The sequence below is a fragment of the Pelophylax lessonae genome (genome assembly GCF_965119305.1).
Source record: "Pelophylax lessonae genome assembly, chromosome: 1".
Lineage (NCBI taxonomy): Eukaryota > Metazoa > Chordata > Amphibia > Anura > Ranidae > Pelophylax > Pelophylax lessonae.
The window spans coordinates 163,035,998-163,051,794 of record NC_138768.1 but is presented as its reverse complement, the minus strand read 5'-3'; the positions used below and the strand labels follow the sequence as shown (position 1 = coordinate 163,051,794).

At 42.9% G+C, this 15,797-nt stretch overlaps 1 protein-coding gene across 1 annotated transcript in view; it reads left to right on the top strand.

Moving 5' to 3' along the window:
- ELL2 (elongation factor for RNA polymerase II 2) overlaps positions 1-15,797 on the top strand; it is a 98,159-nt gene that overhangs the window by 47,007 nt on the left and 35,355 nt on the right. The window contains exon 2 of the mRNA XM_082265630.1: positions 6,085-6,132. Within this exon, the coding sequence (XP_082121756.1) occupies positions 6,085-6,132 (48 nt within the window). The remainder of the gene's footprint in view (positions 1-6,084; positions 6,133-15,797) is intronic.

Sequence of the window (15,797 nt, the reverse complement as noted above, 5' to 3'; positions counted from 1 at the left end):
TCCACATTAGCGGATCGGTATCTCACGCTCACCCACTTGCCGTAAGTGGTACCCGTGTAATACCGCTCTGTTCGGCATCCACTCGATACTGCTGTCTCTCACCCGCTCAATCTCCCACCGGATACCGATCCGTCTCTCACCCACTTGCCGTAAGTGACACCCAGGTGATATCGCTTCGTCCGTTTTCTGACTTGTGCCTGTCCAACTTTTATCCCGGAGATCTTTTGACAGTGCCTTGCCACGCATAGTTGATTGCTTCAAGTGCACTTGCAGGGACTGAAATGCTCAAGGAAAGCTCTTTTCATGCTGAGCTAATCAAAATAACCACAGCTGATCACAGTAGAAAGTCAATTGGCTTTGTGTGCCATTGAAAAGGTAATTGGCTACACCTGATCGAGTTTACAAGTTTATTTTCCTTTTTCCAACTCGGTGACTTGGTTTTTTTTTTTTTGAGTTTAGAAAAATAAATTCTGACATGTTGGTGTTTTATCTTTCACTTGGATGTTATAAGTTGCACTGAGTAACTACAGCTGTAGCCTGTATAAAACAAAAAAGTCTGTCTTCATTTCAGGCTGCAACACAACAAAATTATTTTCAATTTTTTTTTTTTATTGGTATGCGAAAATAAAATGTAGCTTCACAGCGCATAGGAACAATGTACGCTAATACAATTCAGATCATATAAAGGTGTGTTCTGTCAAATAGAAGATCTCTGAAAACCCAAAGCAATAAGACCATTTACAGATGTATATTGTTGTTAATAATGTGGTTAAAAAAAAAAATATCAAGTATGTCTACACTGGATAGTAGCCTACCTGAACCACAGCCTGCATATTGAGGGGGGTTCTATCAGATGTCCACGTACAGCTACTAGTATGTGGGGGAAAAAACAAATGGGGGGGGGGGGGGGGGCGTCAAACTAGGGTCTGAGCTTGCCATTTTTAAAGAATTGCAATGGATGAAAAAAACAGCAAAAGTTGTAAAGTAATACAAGATGGGGAAAGAGGGAAAAGAGGGGGGGGGGTCTGGGGAAAGGGAGACTGAAGGGACCTACTGGGAAACCATTGTGCGAAACGGAACACAACTTTCCGGTATATGCCCATATTTCTACATATTGAGGGTCCTTTCACACGGCTTCCATCTGGCAGACTCGGCTCAGCGGGGGATTGATCCGCCGATCCCTGCTGGGCAGACGAGTGACAGGTTCGTCTGCTCACTGTGCAGAGCTGGACCTGTCGGAGCTCAGCTCTCCTCTATGGGAGATCGGATGAAAACGAACCGCCTGCCCGATTTTTTTTTTTTTTTTTTTTCCTTCTTCTTCTTCTTCTTCTTCCATCCCATCTGATCCTCCAGACGGATGGAAAATGGGGTTACCCATCCATCTGGAATTCATGGACAGGATCGGATAGCAGCGGGTGTCAGCGGACATATCACCTCTGACATCTGCTGCTCCATAGGGTTGCATGGAGCATCCAATCAGGTCCGCCTGAAAAGCTGACAGCAAACCTGATCAGAAAGCCTGTGTGAAAGGGGCCTGAAAGAAGTCATCAGATAAGTGGAACAAATCCCAGGAAAAACTACCTGGTTATGTTCTTCTGATTTTGTCCTGGAGTGCAGCAGGTCTTCCATCCGTTTTTAAATGTCATTTACTCTCACAATCCATTGGGCAACCATAGGTGCAGACTGTTTCCACTGGCATGGAACACACGCTCGAGTAGCATTAAGGAGGTATTTAAGAAGAGATTTGTGATAACATTTCCTTAATAAAGGAGTAAGATTGAGAAACACAGCCACAGGATCATCACATAGAGAGAGATCGGTAAATTTGTGAATAAGTTTTAAGAACTGGTTGCCAGAAAGATTGAAGTTTAGGATATTCCCAAAGGAAATGCAAGATGGTACCTGGGTGTTCGCATTGCCAACAGAGGTTGGATTGGTCAAGGAATATCTTTGCTAGAATCTATGGAGTCCTGTACCAGTGCGTAACCATTTTGTAAGTGGTTTCTTCATGCGTACTACAGAAGGAGGTTTTTTTGTGAAAAGAAAAGTATGCGTGCCTTCTAAAGCTCAGTGAATGGGATGCATAGATCCCATTCCCACTTCACAAATGGTGCTTTTCCACTGCATGGAACCGAACGGTTCGGCTCGCTTTTGTGCTTTTCCACTGCTGGTACCACATGGTACGGTGTAGGAACGGTTCGGTACGGCGGCGCTTTTCCACTGCATGGAACCGAACGGTACGGCTCTCAAAAACCGTACCACCTCGATTGTGGTTCCAAGAGGTACCATACCCGGTACCATATCCCACAATCCTTTGCATGCAGTCACTACTAGCCACTGATTGGTCAGAATCGTTATCCCACCCACTTACCTTTAGTACTACTTTAGTGGAAAAGCAAACCATACCGTACCGAACCGTTCCAACACCGTACCATGCGGTACCAGAAGTGGAAAAGCAAACCGGGCCGAGCCGGTACTTTCAGTGTCATAAGAGGCAAATCTGGTAGCATGCGAGTCCAACAGAGTTTTACAAGATGTGGAAAGAGAACCGTGGATCGTCGCTCCTCCAAGAGTGCCGTTTCTGAGAGCAGAGCGCAGGTTTAGGTAGGGACCTTAGAAAAGAGCTGAATACTTCTCATTTGATCTATGGCAAGTAGGGTCTGGTTAGTCAGTATATATTTAATAAAGGCCTGTAATAGTTGGGTTAGTAAGACCAGGTGTAAATTCCGAATGACCAACAATCAGTGTCATCGGGGAAGGGGAACTAGATGATGGTTCAAATTACTTCCTATTGTATAAACTATACATGCACTATTTATTGGCTGTTCTCACTGGATCATTCCGGTGGTATTCAGTCATTTGCAAATATGTGCTATTTGTGTAGGTCGCAACATAAGGAAACCTTTATTACACCCTTTTAATAACCGATCAGGGTCTGTATTAGTAGCCTGATTGAGCCCATACCTCTAATCTTTCTTACAATTATTATTTTTACAGTGTTATATCTGCATTTTAAATTTAGAAAATGGTGTTTAAAAATTACATTCCAAAAAAACTGTGCAGCTGCAATTGTCTTTTTGATTTTATTTTTTTGACAGTAGAAAGGTATTGTGCCCATACCTTTAAATTCTCAAACTTTGGAGAAAGTTGTTGCAGACAGCTCTCAGGCTCATCTTTAGACCTTTCTACAGGGACATCCAGTTGCAATGCTCCAGTGTCTTGGGTTTCTAATTGGCTTCTGTCATTCGCATAATACAGTAGTATACTATGGCTAACGGATAACCAGTTTACTCATTTAAACCATGCTTATATGGAAATATCTCTTCTCTATTGTACATTTTGGTAAGCTTAGGACAAAAATTCTCAACGTGGCATGAATTCTCCTTATGAGTGATGAGATCTATTTTGTTGGGAGTAGGCCATCTTGATTGCTGATTCTATCATCAGTTATCTATATAATAGAGGATGGGTGGGGGTTGTAGCATCAACGGTGTAGCCTGTGTTGGCTATATACTTTATTAACTTCACTGGATGCATGACCGCCTTTTTTTAGGCTCCATTCACACCTGTGCGTTCACACCTGTGCGTATCGTTTTCAGGCATTTTTTGCAGGGGTTTGGAGGCAGGCATTGACTTCTAACAAAAACACTTGTAATCTGCCAAAAAAAGCTCATGTACTTTTTGAGCTTCAGGTGACATGTGTACACTCATAGGCCATTTAAATTAATGGGATTTTGCTTGTTGGGTGTTTTTTGAGACTTGAGATGAGCGTTTTACGAGCTGAAAAATGCTCGGGTGTGAACGGGGCCTTAGGGTTCATGCAAACTATGCAGCTGAAAGAATGCCGGAATCTCCTGCAGAAGAAGCAACATAAAAAAAATTTAGCGGCTCGTATTTTTCAAAACCTTACCCTTTGTTAGTTTTTTTTTCTCTGTATTCAATCTGCGTTTTGGTGCATTTATGTGCATTAAGTTTTTTTTTTTTTTTTTTTTTTTTTTTTTTTCCGCTCTTGACTGACCGCTCATTTTAAAAAAAAAAAATGCGTGCATGGGACCTTAGTGAAACTTAAAATTCAGTGAGGCAGCTCATCAGAATGATCGATCTATTGATCAGTACAACTAGACTGTCAAGTTTATTTTTTTTCTTTCGCTCAATGCTAGCAGCTATTGCTGCCAGCAGTTATCATTACATTCTGATGCCTGGAAAAGTTCTCCCACTGTCGGGAGTACACTAGCATAGCGGGAGGTATTCCCCCATCAACACTGACTGTTGATAGAGGAATTGAGTGATTTTTCCTTTCTTTCCACTCCACCTGTGCATAATGTATGGCCTACCCTGTGAAAAAGGTGTTGTCGTCAGCTTAATATTTCCAGTGTGATTCTTTGTATATAGGGAGGACAGGACTTGGGTCTTTAAGGCAGTTACAGATTATTAAACTGGGTATACTGTTGGTGATTTTTTATGGTCACCTTTATTTAGTGACTGTTGTGCAGCGTATTTGTATACGTCCTGAATAATCTAATCTAATTGCTTCATTTTCTTTGGACTTCTGGACGTTTCATTACTGAAAATGTATATGTGCACAATGTCTCCCACTGTGTTATAGTGACAATTGTTCTATTGTCTTGCCCCACTTTTTGGATGATACCCAGATTAGGGTGCGTTAGTGCAGCACACAATATATGCAGCCATTGGCCTGAAGCAGGGATATATTGCCACAATAAAGTTCTTGTGAGTTGGTCAACTATCTGCATTTGGATGAGTGCTGCTGCTTGTTAGTACTAATGCATTAATATGACACAAAAATGTCATCTGTAGTGATCTGGAGTATGCCATTTTTTTTTTGTATTTTTTTTTTTTTTGTAGCTCTTCAAAGCTGTGGGGTATTTTAGGCCTCATATGTACTGGACGTGTTACCGTCTCTCCTAGATGCCTTTGCTCCTGGTCAGCAGCAGCATTTTGGCAGGAAGAACCACTTGATGCTTGTAAACGCATGTAATATTTTTAGGCACGTCAAGCCATTGGGTGTAATTTTGTTGTCCAGAAAAACGTTATTCTTGCACATGAAACGCTCAAGCCTGTTCAACCCAACATTTTAGCTCCTGCCAGGGCTGCTGTACCAACAATCCGACATTAATACAGCAATTTCCCCTGCTGAGCTGTTGTGTTTCTGACAGAGGGACGGCCCCCCTCCAAAGCACTCCGGTCAGTGCTCAGGAGCCAGTCGGTCGCTGGTTTTTCAGGATGCATGGACCAGCTGGCAAACGCCGACTATGTTTATTGAGCTGGCAAATTTCGCCCAGCATTCGGCCTGTGTATATGGGGCTTTAAACACCTTATCGTTCATGCATCTTTAGATGCGTTCACACCCATCAAGCTGCCAAAACGCCACTGCTCAGGACATTCTAGGAGTGGGGATTTTTTTTCTGTCTCTAAATCCTCTAGAGCCAATTTGTTCACTGACACACAGACTAACATGCCGGAAGTTTCGAGGCCTCCAAGCAAGGTAACTGGCGGGTACTGGAAAGCACCCAATGCATACTTGTGCTTGGCTGTCACATGATCAGAACATTCACAATCGGTGACATGATCGGAATGCCTGCCTCCTGGCAGCTAGATCCTCTTAAAGGGCCGGGGCAGCGGGAAGGGTATAAAATATGGGTTTGATATTTGCAAATCATGGCATTGTTTATGGGATTGTATGTGGGTACATTGATGTGGAACTCTGTGTCAGTTGAATTACAGTGGCCATGGATTAAGATGCCAAGGGCTAGGTGTTTCCCCAAAGGTTCCTGCTGTATGTTTTTTTTTTTTTTTTTTTTTTTTTTTTTTTTTTTTTTGATTGGCTTTAGTACCAGATGGATGCGGAAGGACTGAATTTTCCACTGGTATAATTTTGTCTCACATTGGGTTACCAAAGATTTAGCTGCTAAAGGCTCCTGCTTTGCTTTCATGATAGCCTCACTGCAGCATTCTTCATAATGTAAAAGATGTAAGAGAAGGCATGGTTTTGGGTGGACTAACTATAGATGACCAATGACAGTAGGCGTGTCTAATTAGTTTTTCTTTCTGTCTGTTTTGTAGAATTCAGTACCTGCACGACCATCCATTCAATTTCAGGGACTCCAAGGAGTAAGTATTGAACTTTTTAAATCTTTTGTGTAGAAGTATTTTCATGAAAAGGTTATTGATGATCCTAAATATCAGCTTTGCATACCAGTCATGCATTTATTAAATTCCAGAACAGATTTCCCTAGTTTTTAAAGATCTGTATCATGCACTAGACCGGGGGTCTTCAAAATATGGCCCTCCAGTTGTTCAGGAACTAAGATTCCCATCATGCCTAGTCATGGCTGTGAATGTCATTTTTACAATGCCTCATGGGATGTGTAGTTCCGCAACAGCTGGAGGGCCTTAGTTTGAGGATCCCTGCACTAGACCGTTTATACATACTATCTGTGTCATATTGATCTCACTTCAACTTTATTAAATCTTTAAATCCTTGCCGGCGGCTCAGCTGTTCGTTCCCGCAGTAGTATGTGGATAATGTCCAGCTAAGGCAACCACCTCGGATGACTCAAGGTAGCTCAATGCGGTGCGCCTGCGCACGGTCCAGCCGCTTGCTGCACACTCTGCAAGAGCCGGATACTGTAGCCGACAGTTCGGTTACACAGAGGGGAGATCCCCGATCAGGACATGACATTCATGGGGTTGCTAAAGACAATGTTTCGGAGGTGTGGCCTCCTTCTTCAGTCTCAACAACCCAAAAACTCTTATGCCCTCATATATATAGTAATATAGCGGCTCCTCCGAGGTGGTTGCCTTAGCTGGACGTTATCCACGTACTACTGCTGGAACGAACAGCTGAGCCGCCGGCAAGGAGAGGAGTACCCTACACACATCAGATCGGGGGATATCATTTCCATGCATGACACTTGTTTGTGAGTACCTATTTTTATGGCTTTAATTATTTTCATTAAATGGTGTTACACTAGGGCGGTGTGCGCTCTTTCTTTTTGTTTTCAATCATGCAAGTATGCCTATTTAATGCCTAAGGGACTGTTGTGGAAGGTGACAGTCCTTGTAGTGGTCACTACTACTACAGTAATCGCGGTTTTTCTTATTTTGCTTGGCATTGACGCCATTCACAGAATGTCTGTTTAATGAATACAAAGCATTCTCTGATTGGACAAAGTGGAAATCTTGATGTCCATTGACCTGCCTCTCCAACTCATTCAGTCAGAAAATGCCTTGTATTCATTAAAAAAAAAAAAAAAAAAAACCAAGGCATTATGTTAATGGCGGTGCCAAGGGAAGAACTCCCTGTGGTCACTATGCAAAAGGGGAGCCATCCAGCACAAGAACCAGAAGATCGATGATCTCTTTAGTTGTGCTAACTACTACAGTGTTGTCCTTCCACAGCTGCCCCTCAAGTTTGAGATATGCATACTTACATTGGTCTGTGCTGGACCATTGTAACGCCAGCAGTAGATGGTTTGAATCTTGGCCAGTTCAGCAGGGACATGCTGAATGTACCCAAGTTGATCGCTCAATTTGGGTACAACCAGCCTGTTGGATTTTTAAAAGTGATTGATGAAGGCTTTGTTATAGCTCTAATAAAAATGTATTCTGCCATGTAAACGAGTAGTGGATAATGTTCCTTGCTGCTAACAAAAAATGGTGGTGTTGTGGAATATGACCTGTACTTAGAGATGGTAGCCTAGGCCCATTTCTGTGAAGACACTGGTATCCCTCCATCCCTTTTTGTAACCTCTCACATTATTTGTGGTCTTGCAAGTTAAATAGAAGTACTGATGTTAAACATGCCTGTTTTTAGCTTCTATCTTGAGGCCTGTCCCTTTGGAGCAGAATGTCTCTTGAGGACTGCAATAAGCCTATAAAAATGCTTTTTTACTTGGATTAGATTTGTGACTTTGGTACAGAGACTGTCAAAGCATTTAAGGTTTTAAGCCCCGTACACACGTACCGATTGTCGGCCGTAAATATTCGGCCAACGTCCGATCGGCCGATTGTCGGCTTGTTATTATGATGCTTCCGACAATCGACTGCGACTTTTCGGCCGAACAAAATCTGGTGTGCGTGCTTTAAAATTTTTGTTGGCCAACAAAGAACGGCCGATTGTTCGTCAGTCAGTACAGATTTCAGCCGACAAAAATGTGATGATCAAGACTGGGCATGCTCAGTGAAGAAAAAACATACGAAAAGTAGACCAGAACATGACATTACTTCTGCAGTTGGTTGTTGTTGTTGGCCGACAAAATTTGTGTGCAGTCTTGAGCACTTTTCAACCAACAAAACGGCACCGGACAAGACGGCCGACAATCGGTACGTGTGTACGGGGCTTTAGACTGAAGACATTTTGAAAATATTTTCCCCATCAGATAGGGAAAGAGAACGTTCGATCTCTCTGTAGGCCCCTCTGACACCACTGCTGCTATGGTCTGTACTGTGTGCCAAGTAAGGCCGTCAGAGATCTAAGGAAAAGGTTTTGGGTTTATATTTTTTTTAACCTGTGCCATCCTGGGAAAGCAAGCACCCACTGATTCCGGTTAATGGCCCAGCCTTGATCGTGTGCTCAGTCGGTGCCCATGTGATATGGTGCATGTGCTGATGACCCCTTAAGTTCCGGCAGACTCCCTCCCCTGTGCAAACATAAGCACACTTTTAGAGATTCCAGGCTGGAACAGTACAATACGCCTTTCTGCAGCAAAGAACTCGGTGACCCATGCTGTACCCCTTAACCTTACACACTTGTTCTTCCTATACAGCAAATAGGAAGAGTAAACGGCTCCTCTGGTATAGACACAGTATCTCGGATAAACACTCGGTGTGGCTTATTCCTAAAAAGTCCTTGAGTTTGTGGCGATGCAGCTGGTTTGCTGTACAAAATTCACAGGTTACTTAAAGTGTGCATTTCTTTTTCCAGCTTCCTTACTGTTGCTTTTGTGATCCATGAAGAATTGTGCTGAGATCTATGATGAAGCTCCACTTTCCTTCCACATTTCAGGCTGACACCTTGCTTTTCTTGGAAAGACTTCTGTGCTGATTGTGTTTTGTGAAAGGCTGATAATCTTTTGTGAATACATTTGCCATGATTATCTTCTAAGGCAGTCACAGCAGGTTTTGTCTGGCCTTTGATGCTGTTTTCTACATATCTCCGTTTGACATTCCTCTAATTAACTGGCCAGAAGCGTGTTCCGCCTTATTGTTACAGTATAGCGTGGCCCTATTTTCCTTTCTGTGGGGCAGGCTGTATGTTTTCCTTTCCTTCCAGTTATACTGAAGTGTATGGATTTTCTTGTTGTAGGCTATAATAGGAATGTGGGATGGAGACTGGCTGCCAGGGTCTTAGCAGGGGGCCAATCTTTTACGTCCACTGAAAATCTTATTAGCAGAAGTAATTGGAGCAAATAATGTGAGATATTTAAAGAGCAACATGATTGCCATTTGTATTGTATTGTTGCAGTTATCTGTATGTTTTACTTGTTGAAGTATTGTGTTTAGAAGGGGAAGTGTTTTCTGTACAGACTTCATTCAGCAACTTTTACAACATAGTTGTTCTGGATAATAAACCTGCCAAGGATTCCATACTCCTTTCCCTTCAAGCCATGCCCCCTGCTTGCGTCAGTTCCCAAATACTGCCTTTCCAGTGAGAGGTTATAGGAAATTCCCATAAGGGCTTACATCTACAACGTCCTCTAACTTCCTCAAGGCACTGCACATAATCTGGCCTTAAAGCAATATTATCCAAAAATAAATGTATTTTTCAGCCATGTCAATTTAGATTTGGCTGATGCATTTGTTTTTTCTTTTATTCTTTGTTTTCTGTATTACCTGATGATCTTGCCAGTAGAACAAGGTGTGTGTGTGTGTGTGTGTGTATGTATGTATGTATGCATGTATATACTGTGCTTTTTTTTCTCCCCCCCCCCCCCCCCTCCTCCCAACTAGCTAGTTGAACAAAAGAAAAACCTGACCGATCCCCACATCTACTCTGGGATCTACCCTGCTGCACTGAGCTGCAGCCGTGGGCTGCAATTTCTGATTAAATACTGGTTTCCCAGCATGACCTTTCAACAGAAGCTGGTTGTTAGACTGGCTTCTGTTCAACAGAGTACACACACCAACGTTTTGTCATGTGTGGTTGAAGAAATCCATTTGTCATGGGGGAGGTGTGGGGTTTTTTTTTTTTTAATCACTGTATGGTAGCTTTCAAACAGAAATCTATCGTCTTCTGTTCAACCGCTCCTGGTTGGGGGAAAACACTCTCGATCAGCGCAGCAGTCTGCAGCGCACATCTGTCTGATGGCGGGGAAATCTCCCTGCCGACAGAATACAATGCTACCTTTTTAAGGTGGAAGAGATTCAAATCCATCCTTTTTTGTTCAGCCCATTGGTTGAACAGAAAAAATGACACCATTATGGCCTAACACCGCTTGGAGATTGACAATGCAGCTGTTCAAAGGTGTCTCAGTTGCTCCTCCTTAGACTGGGTAAACCCTAAGGCCCCCTTTATCGCTCTGCAGTGCTGTCAAAATGCAGCACGCCTGTTTGTGTGGCATTTTTAACGGCACCAAAACGCTGTGCGGTTTTTGCTGCGATTGCTGGGCAGACTGCATCGGATGATTCTTGTCGCCCAAAAAGGAACAGGAGCTTCTTTTGGTGACCAGCTTCGCACAGTGCGGTTTGCCAAGCTATAATTGCAGCAAAACTGCAGTGTTTTTTGTTGCTACTAAAACAGCATGGCGCACAAACGTGTAGAGCGATTTGTAATTGCAAGCAGAATCACAGCGATTCCACCCACAACCTCAAAGTGCTAGATGTGTATGGAGCCTAACACAGGATGTGTTACTTTGCCAGATCACCAGGTGAAATTAAGGGGGGGGGGGGGGAGAAATAATGCAGCCACCACATGTAAGAATTAGTAAGCTTCAGTATATTCCATTTTTGTTGTATGGATTTAATCCTACTTTTTAAAGCTGTGAGGACCTGGGGAGCCCCCTGAAAAACCTTTTTATTGTGATGGTTTTGAAAGTATTTATCAAAGGAGCTCATTTGCCAGTTTTTGTGTTAATTTAAAGTGGTTACTTTTTGTTTTCAACCTGTTACAAAGTAGTGGGGGGGGATTCTGAAGTCACAAATTTTTTTTATTTTTTTAACCTTAATGTGTTCCCTGCCTTAAGGTAAACATGTCCCAATAGCAGTAGGCTGCTCCCCAGCTCTTTACCTGCATTCACAGGACAGAGGCAGGAGCCATTGACTCCTGTTGCTGCAGGGGGTGTGCTGAGCCACACTGCACTGCGTGTTTATGGAAGCAAACAGCCTGGCCTGCTTACCTGTGGCTTGCTATGAGGGCAGGCACAAGAGGAGGAGCAGGGGGACCCAGAAGAGGGGGTTCAGGGCTTGGCTGGTGTGCACTACCATTGCACGCAGGCATAAACTGTTTTGGGTTAAAAGTATTTTTAGAACCACTTTAAAGTCATCATAAAGGCTTTTTGTTCTAAAAAAAAAAAAAAAGTGGTTATACTTACTGTAATGGTTTTGCACAGAGCAGCCCTGATTCTGCTCTTCTTGCTGGCACTACTGGCCCCTCCCTCCAGCCCAGTGCCCCCAGAGCAAATAGTTTGCTATGGGGGCACCCGAGCAGCTCGCTCCCAAGTTGCTGCTCTGTCCATTCACACACAGCCATGGCTCAGCCCTGTCCCGCCCTTCTCTCCTCTCATTGGCTGTGATTGGCAGCCAATGGCTCCTGCTGCTGTCTCAGCCAATGAGGTGGAAGAGTCCCTGGAGAGCCGAGGCTGAATCGAGGTGGGGCTCATTTAAGGTTTAGGTGGAAGCTGCATACATGTTTATCTAGAATTACCTTTGCATTAAGGGTCAAAAACCTTGAGACTTTAGAACGACTTTATGGGCACATTTTATATTGAGAAAAATGCCTACAAAACCTAGTGATGAACACTTCCAGGTACAGGTTAGGAATGGCAGCAAGCCTGTCTTGAACAGAGCCAAGCATACACACATTACCATAAACTCCTGAGTGACTTGTTTTTTTTTTTGTATTACTCTGTTCCGGTTAATTGCATTAGAGACTGTCATCTGGTTTTAAAGAACATGAAGTTTTAAAGATTTTATGATGCCTCTGGCACTGCAGAGGTCTTATAGCCTGAGGGCTGTTTATGTGCCATCAGAAAGTACTTGCCTTTTTTATTGCCTAAGATTTCTAGAATATGCTTAGAAAAATAGCCTGACATAACCCTTCTGGAAGCATGTAAATCCCCCATTCTCTCTGGAGAATGTAAGGGAAGTGCTGTTCTTCAGACAGTATACATATGAAGGGATCTTAATCTGTGTTTAAGAGTCAGTTCTTTGTGCATGTGCCTGGGGAACTGTGCTGTGGAACGGAAACCCAGTAGAGGGATAGTGCTGCACTGTAGCTGGAAAGAGCACCTTCCTGTATGATGGATGCTGGTGAAAACAATTCTGTTATGTCATTGTATTGCCCCCCCCCCCCTAGATACCAAGGCATTTTCTTTAGTAAAATAAAAAGAAATGGTGCTGTGGGGTCATAAAACTGCCCCAGATACAGAAAAGGACTACTACTCCTGTAAATGAAGATTAGAATACATTTAAGGCCTATAAATAAAGCATTTAGGTATGCTTCATTTGGTAGAGCTATATATTAAGGTGGCTATCTTAAATTGCACAATATAAGGTCTCCACTACATTGATCTATCAATTGTTATATTGGGTATTTTGACAAAGTATAAAAGGACCGGCCCTGAGGTCAGCTTGGAAACATACATTCAGTGCTAAGGTGGAGAGCCACCACCTGATGGGGCCATTCTATTTTTAGTCTCCACTATACTGAGGGAAGGGGAGTTCCAGGCTTCAGTCATGGTTTGTTTAGCCACGGTGGATACCTGTAATAGTGGTTTTGAATTGTTTTGGAGGTGATTTCTGATCAGGTATTAAGGGCTATTTAATTTATCAGGGGAGATAGTGGTCGCGAACAGCCTAGAGATATTAAATACTTCCAGAATTGATGCACAATATGGCCTTCCTACCATGCATACCCATGCCTGGGACCTGGAAGGACCGGATAGCTTTGCCTGCCACCCATAAAAGTGACTCGCAGCGAATGAGTCACTGGGCTCACTTTTATGTGGAGGTCCACCGGCCGCGAAGAGAAATACCAGGGTTATGGTTACTATCTGCTGCCCATAACCCTGGTATTTAACGTCAAAGCAGTGACGTAAATACGCAACAGGCGGTCCGGAAGTGGTTAAAGTGGATGTAAACCCCATTCATGAAATCTGATCTGGGCACATATATCTGTAGTGTTTACCTATCTCTCTCCGAAGCCCTAAGTCCCGTGTCTTTCTGCTGCTCTGTTCCTCTGTTATCAGCATGATTAACTTTTGACAAGTTCTCTGAAACCGGAGATAAAAAAAGCAGCTGAAATTTTTTAGTCAGGGGAGGGACTTGGAGATCAGCAGAGAGCTTGTCTATTCACAGCTCTGCATGTTCATTCCTCTGCCTATGTGGAGGGGGGAGGTGTGTTCCTTTTCCAATCAACTCACACAGTGTATGCCCAGACTTCCCTCCCATTGCTGAAACGGGAAGAAAAAATTCTAGCCCAATGTGCACATTCTAAAGAATATAGAAAGCTGAAGACAGTAGATACACATGTGAAACTTTTATGTAGGGAGATTTGTCTCCCCTGTGTATCATCTGATGCTGTTCACTTCACTGGGTATATGTGAGGATTTACATCTACTTTAATGGCACCATGCTAAGACAGACAAGGTGGGGATATATCTACTAATTTGATGGGAACCTGTTTAGGAAGAGAACCTATTACAGAATGCTGTTACACATGTTAATAAAGGGGGAAAAATGATTTTAGCTCCTTTTTGTGAATGAACCTATATGTGCATCTCCACTAACGCCCATCAGTGCGAGCTAAATGAAATGGACATGGTGTGAATTCAGTTTGAAAGCTTTTAGTAGCACCAGATTTAAGTCTAATAACCAATAATGTGGAATTGAAAGTAAGAGCTAATTTACAGTTGGGTAGAATTCACTATGGCCTTACAAATTGCTCATAGAAACAGGCCACCAGTCGAAGAATAGACTAAGGTCAAAGACTGAAAAACATCTCTACAACTTGAACTAAAGGTAGATCCCTTTCCTTCTCACCCCCCCCCCCTGTTTTGGATAGAGTTGGAGCCGGTTCACACTACTCCGACTTGTCAGGCGACTTAGTCACCTGACAAGTAGCTCCCAATCCTGTGCAATGGAACCGTTCTAATCAGAGCGACTCAAGTCTCTCCGACTTAGAGAAAGGTTCCTGCACTATTTTTTGGCGAAGTCGGAGCGACTTGCATTGACTTCTAATATGAGAAGTCGTTTGCAAGCCGCGATGAAGTCGCGCAGCAGGGTGACTTCAAAGTCGCCCAAAGTCGGGGCGACTTTGAGTCGGATTAGTGTGAACCGGCTCTAAGGGAGGGTTATGACCATGTAAAGTTTATTTTTGCAATCTGTATGCCATTGAGATTTCCCTTCATTTACTGTCCCATAGCCAAAACAAAGTGAGAAAATCCCTCTATAGCAAGGAAATCACTGCTAGAACTAGTGTCTTCATTGGAAGATATCCCCACTATTCCTGATCTGGGGACAATCTTAGGATTTTCTTTTACTAACTGTAAACAGGGCAACGAGCGGGGTGAATGTCTCAAACAAGGGCACAGGCAGCAATAGAAACCTGACAGGGGTTCTAATCCCTCTCAACTCTATCCAAAACGAAACCAAAAACATTTTTGCCTTTTAATCATACTTTAAAGCGTTTCTAAACCCAGGACCCTGCATTCATTCTATCTGGCCTCCCACAGTACATAGAAATGTTATTTTAGTAAATATAAACTTCTAAATACATTTTCACGTCAGCAGTATATAGCAGTTTTGTGACTTTTTGTGTCTGGCCCAGCACTGGTTAAAGCTTGTAGAGGAGTTTTCTCCTCTGTCCTCAGAGGTTGCAGGACCCCTGACCCTCTGTCTGGAGAGTACGGATTGGCCCTATGCTCATCCTATGCACCCTCCCTAGCAATACACACCAAACTGAGCATGTGCAGAGCGCCCCCAAGGCTGTGTTCTATCAAAAGATGGATTGAGGCTGTGGAAGAAGGGGAAATCTGTGCATACAGGATCAAACAGCCTTTTTACCCAATGCAGAGGATTAACCCCTTAGGTTCTTCAGTGAGTATAACCAGCCAGCTTTACTGCATGTACAGACTGATTTTTTTTCTGGTGTGGGTTTAGTAACACTTAAAGATGAGAATATTCTGGTTATATTTTGGTTTTGAAAAATGGCTATAGCAAACTGCTAGATTTGTAGTTTTTTTATATTTTATTTTTTTTTTATTTTTGGGGATATGTAGATGGGTTAATTGTTACAGATATCAAAGTATCTGATATGACTATCTGTTTAATATTTTGTATGGGGCTTACACCAGCCATAAGGAACGAATGTAGGCTCCATTTTTACTACTACTCTTTCTTAATTTACTGGTTGCCTGTCCATTATGCTGATGTTTTTGGCTTTATTGCTTTGAATCATTGGACCAGAACAAGTATAGAAATGAGGGAATTCTGATTCTCTCGTGTGTGTGTGTTGCATACATGTTCTGGATCTGTCACTCGGTGTTGAAGCTAGGCAGCTACTATTTTGAGAACAAGGCCAGTAATGGTAGCCTCCAAACTTCTTTCCTGACAGGTAT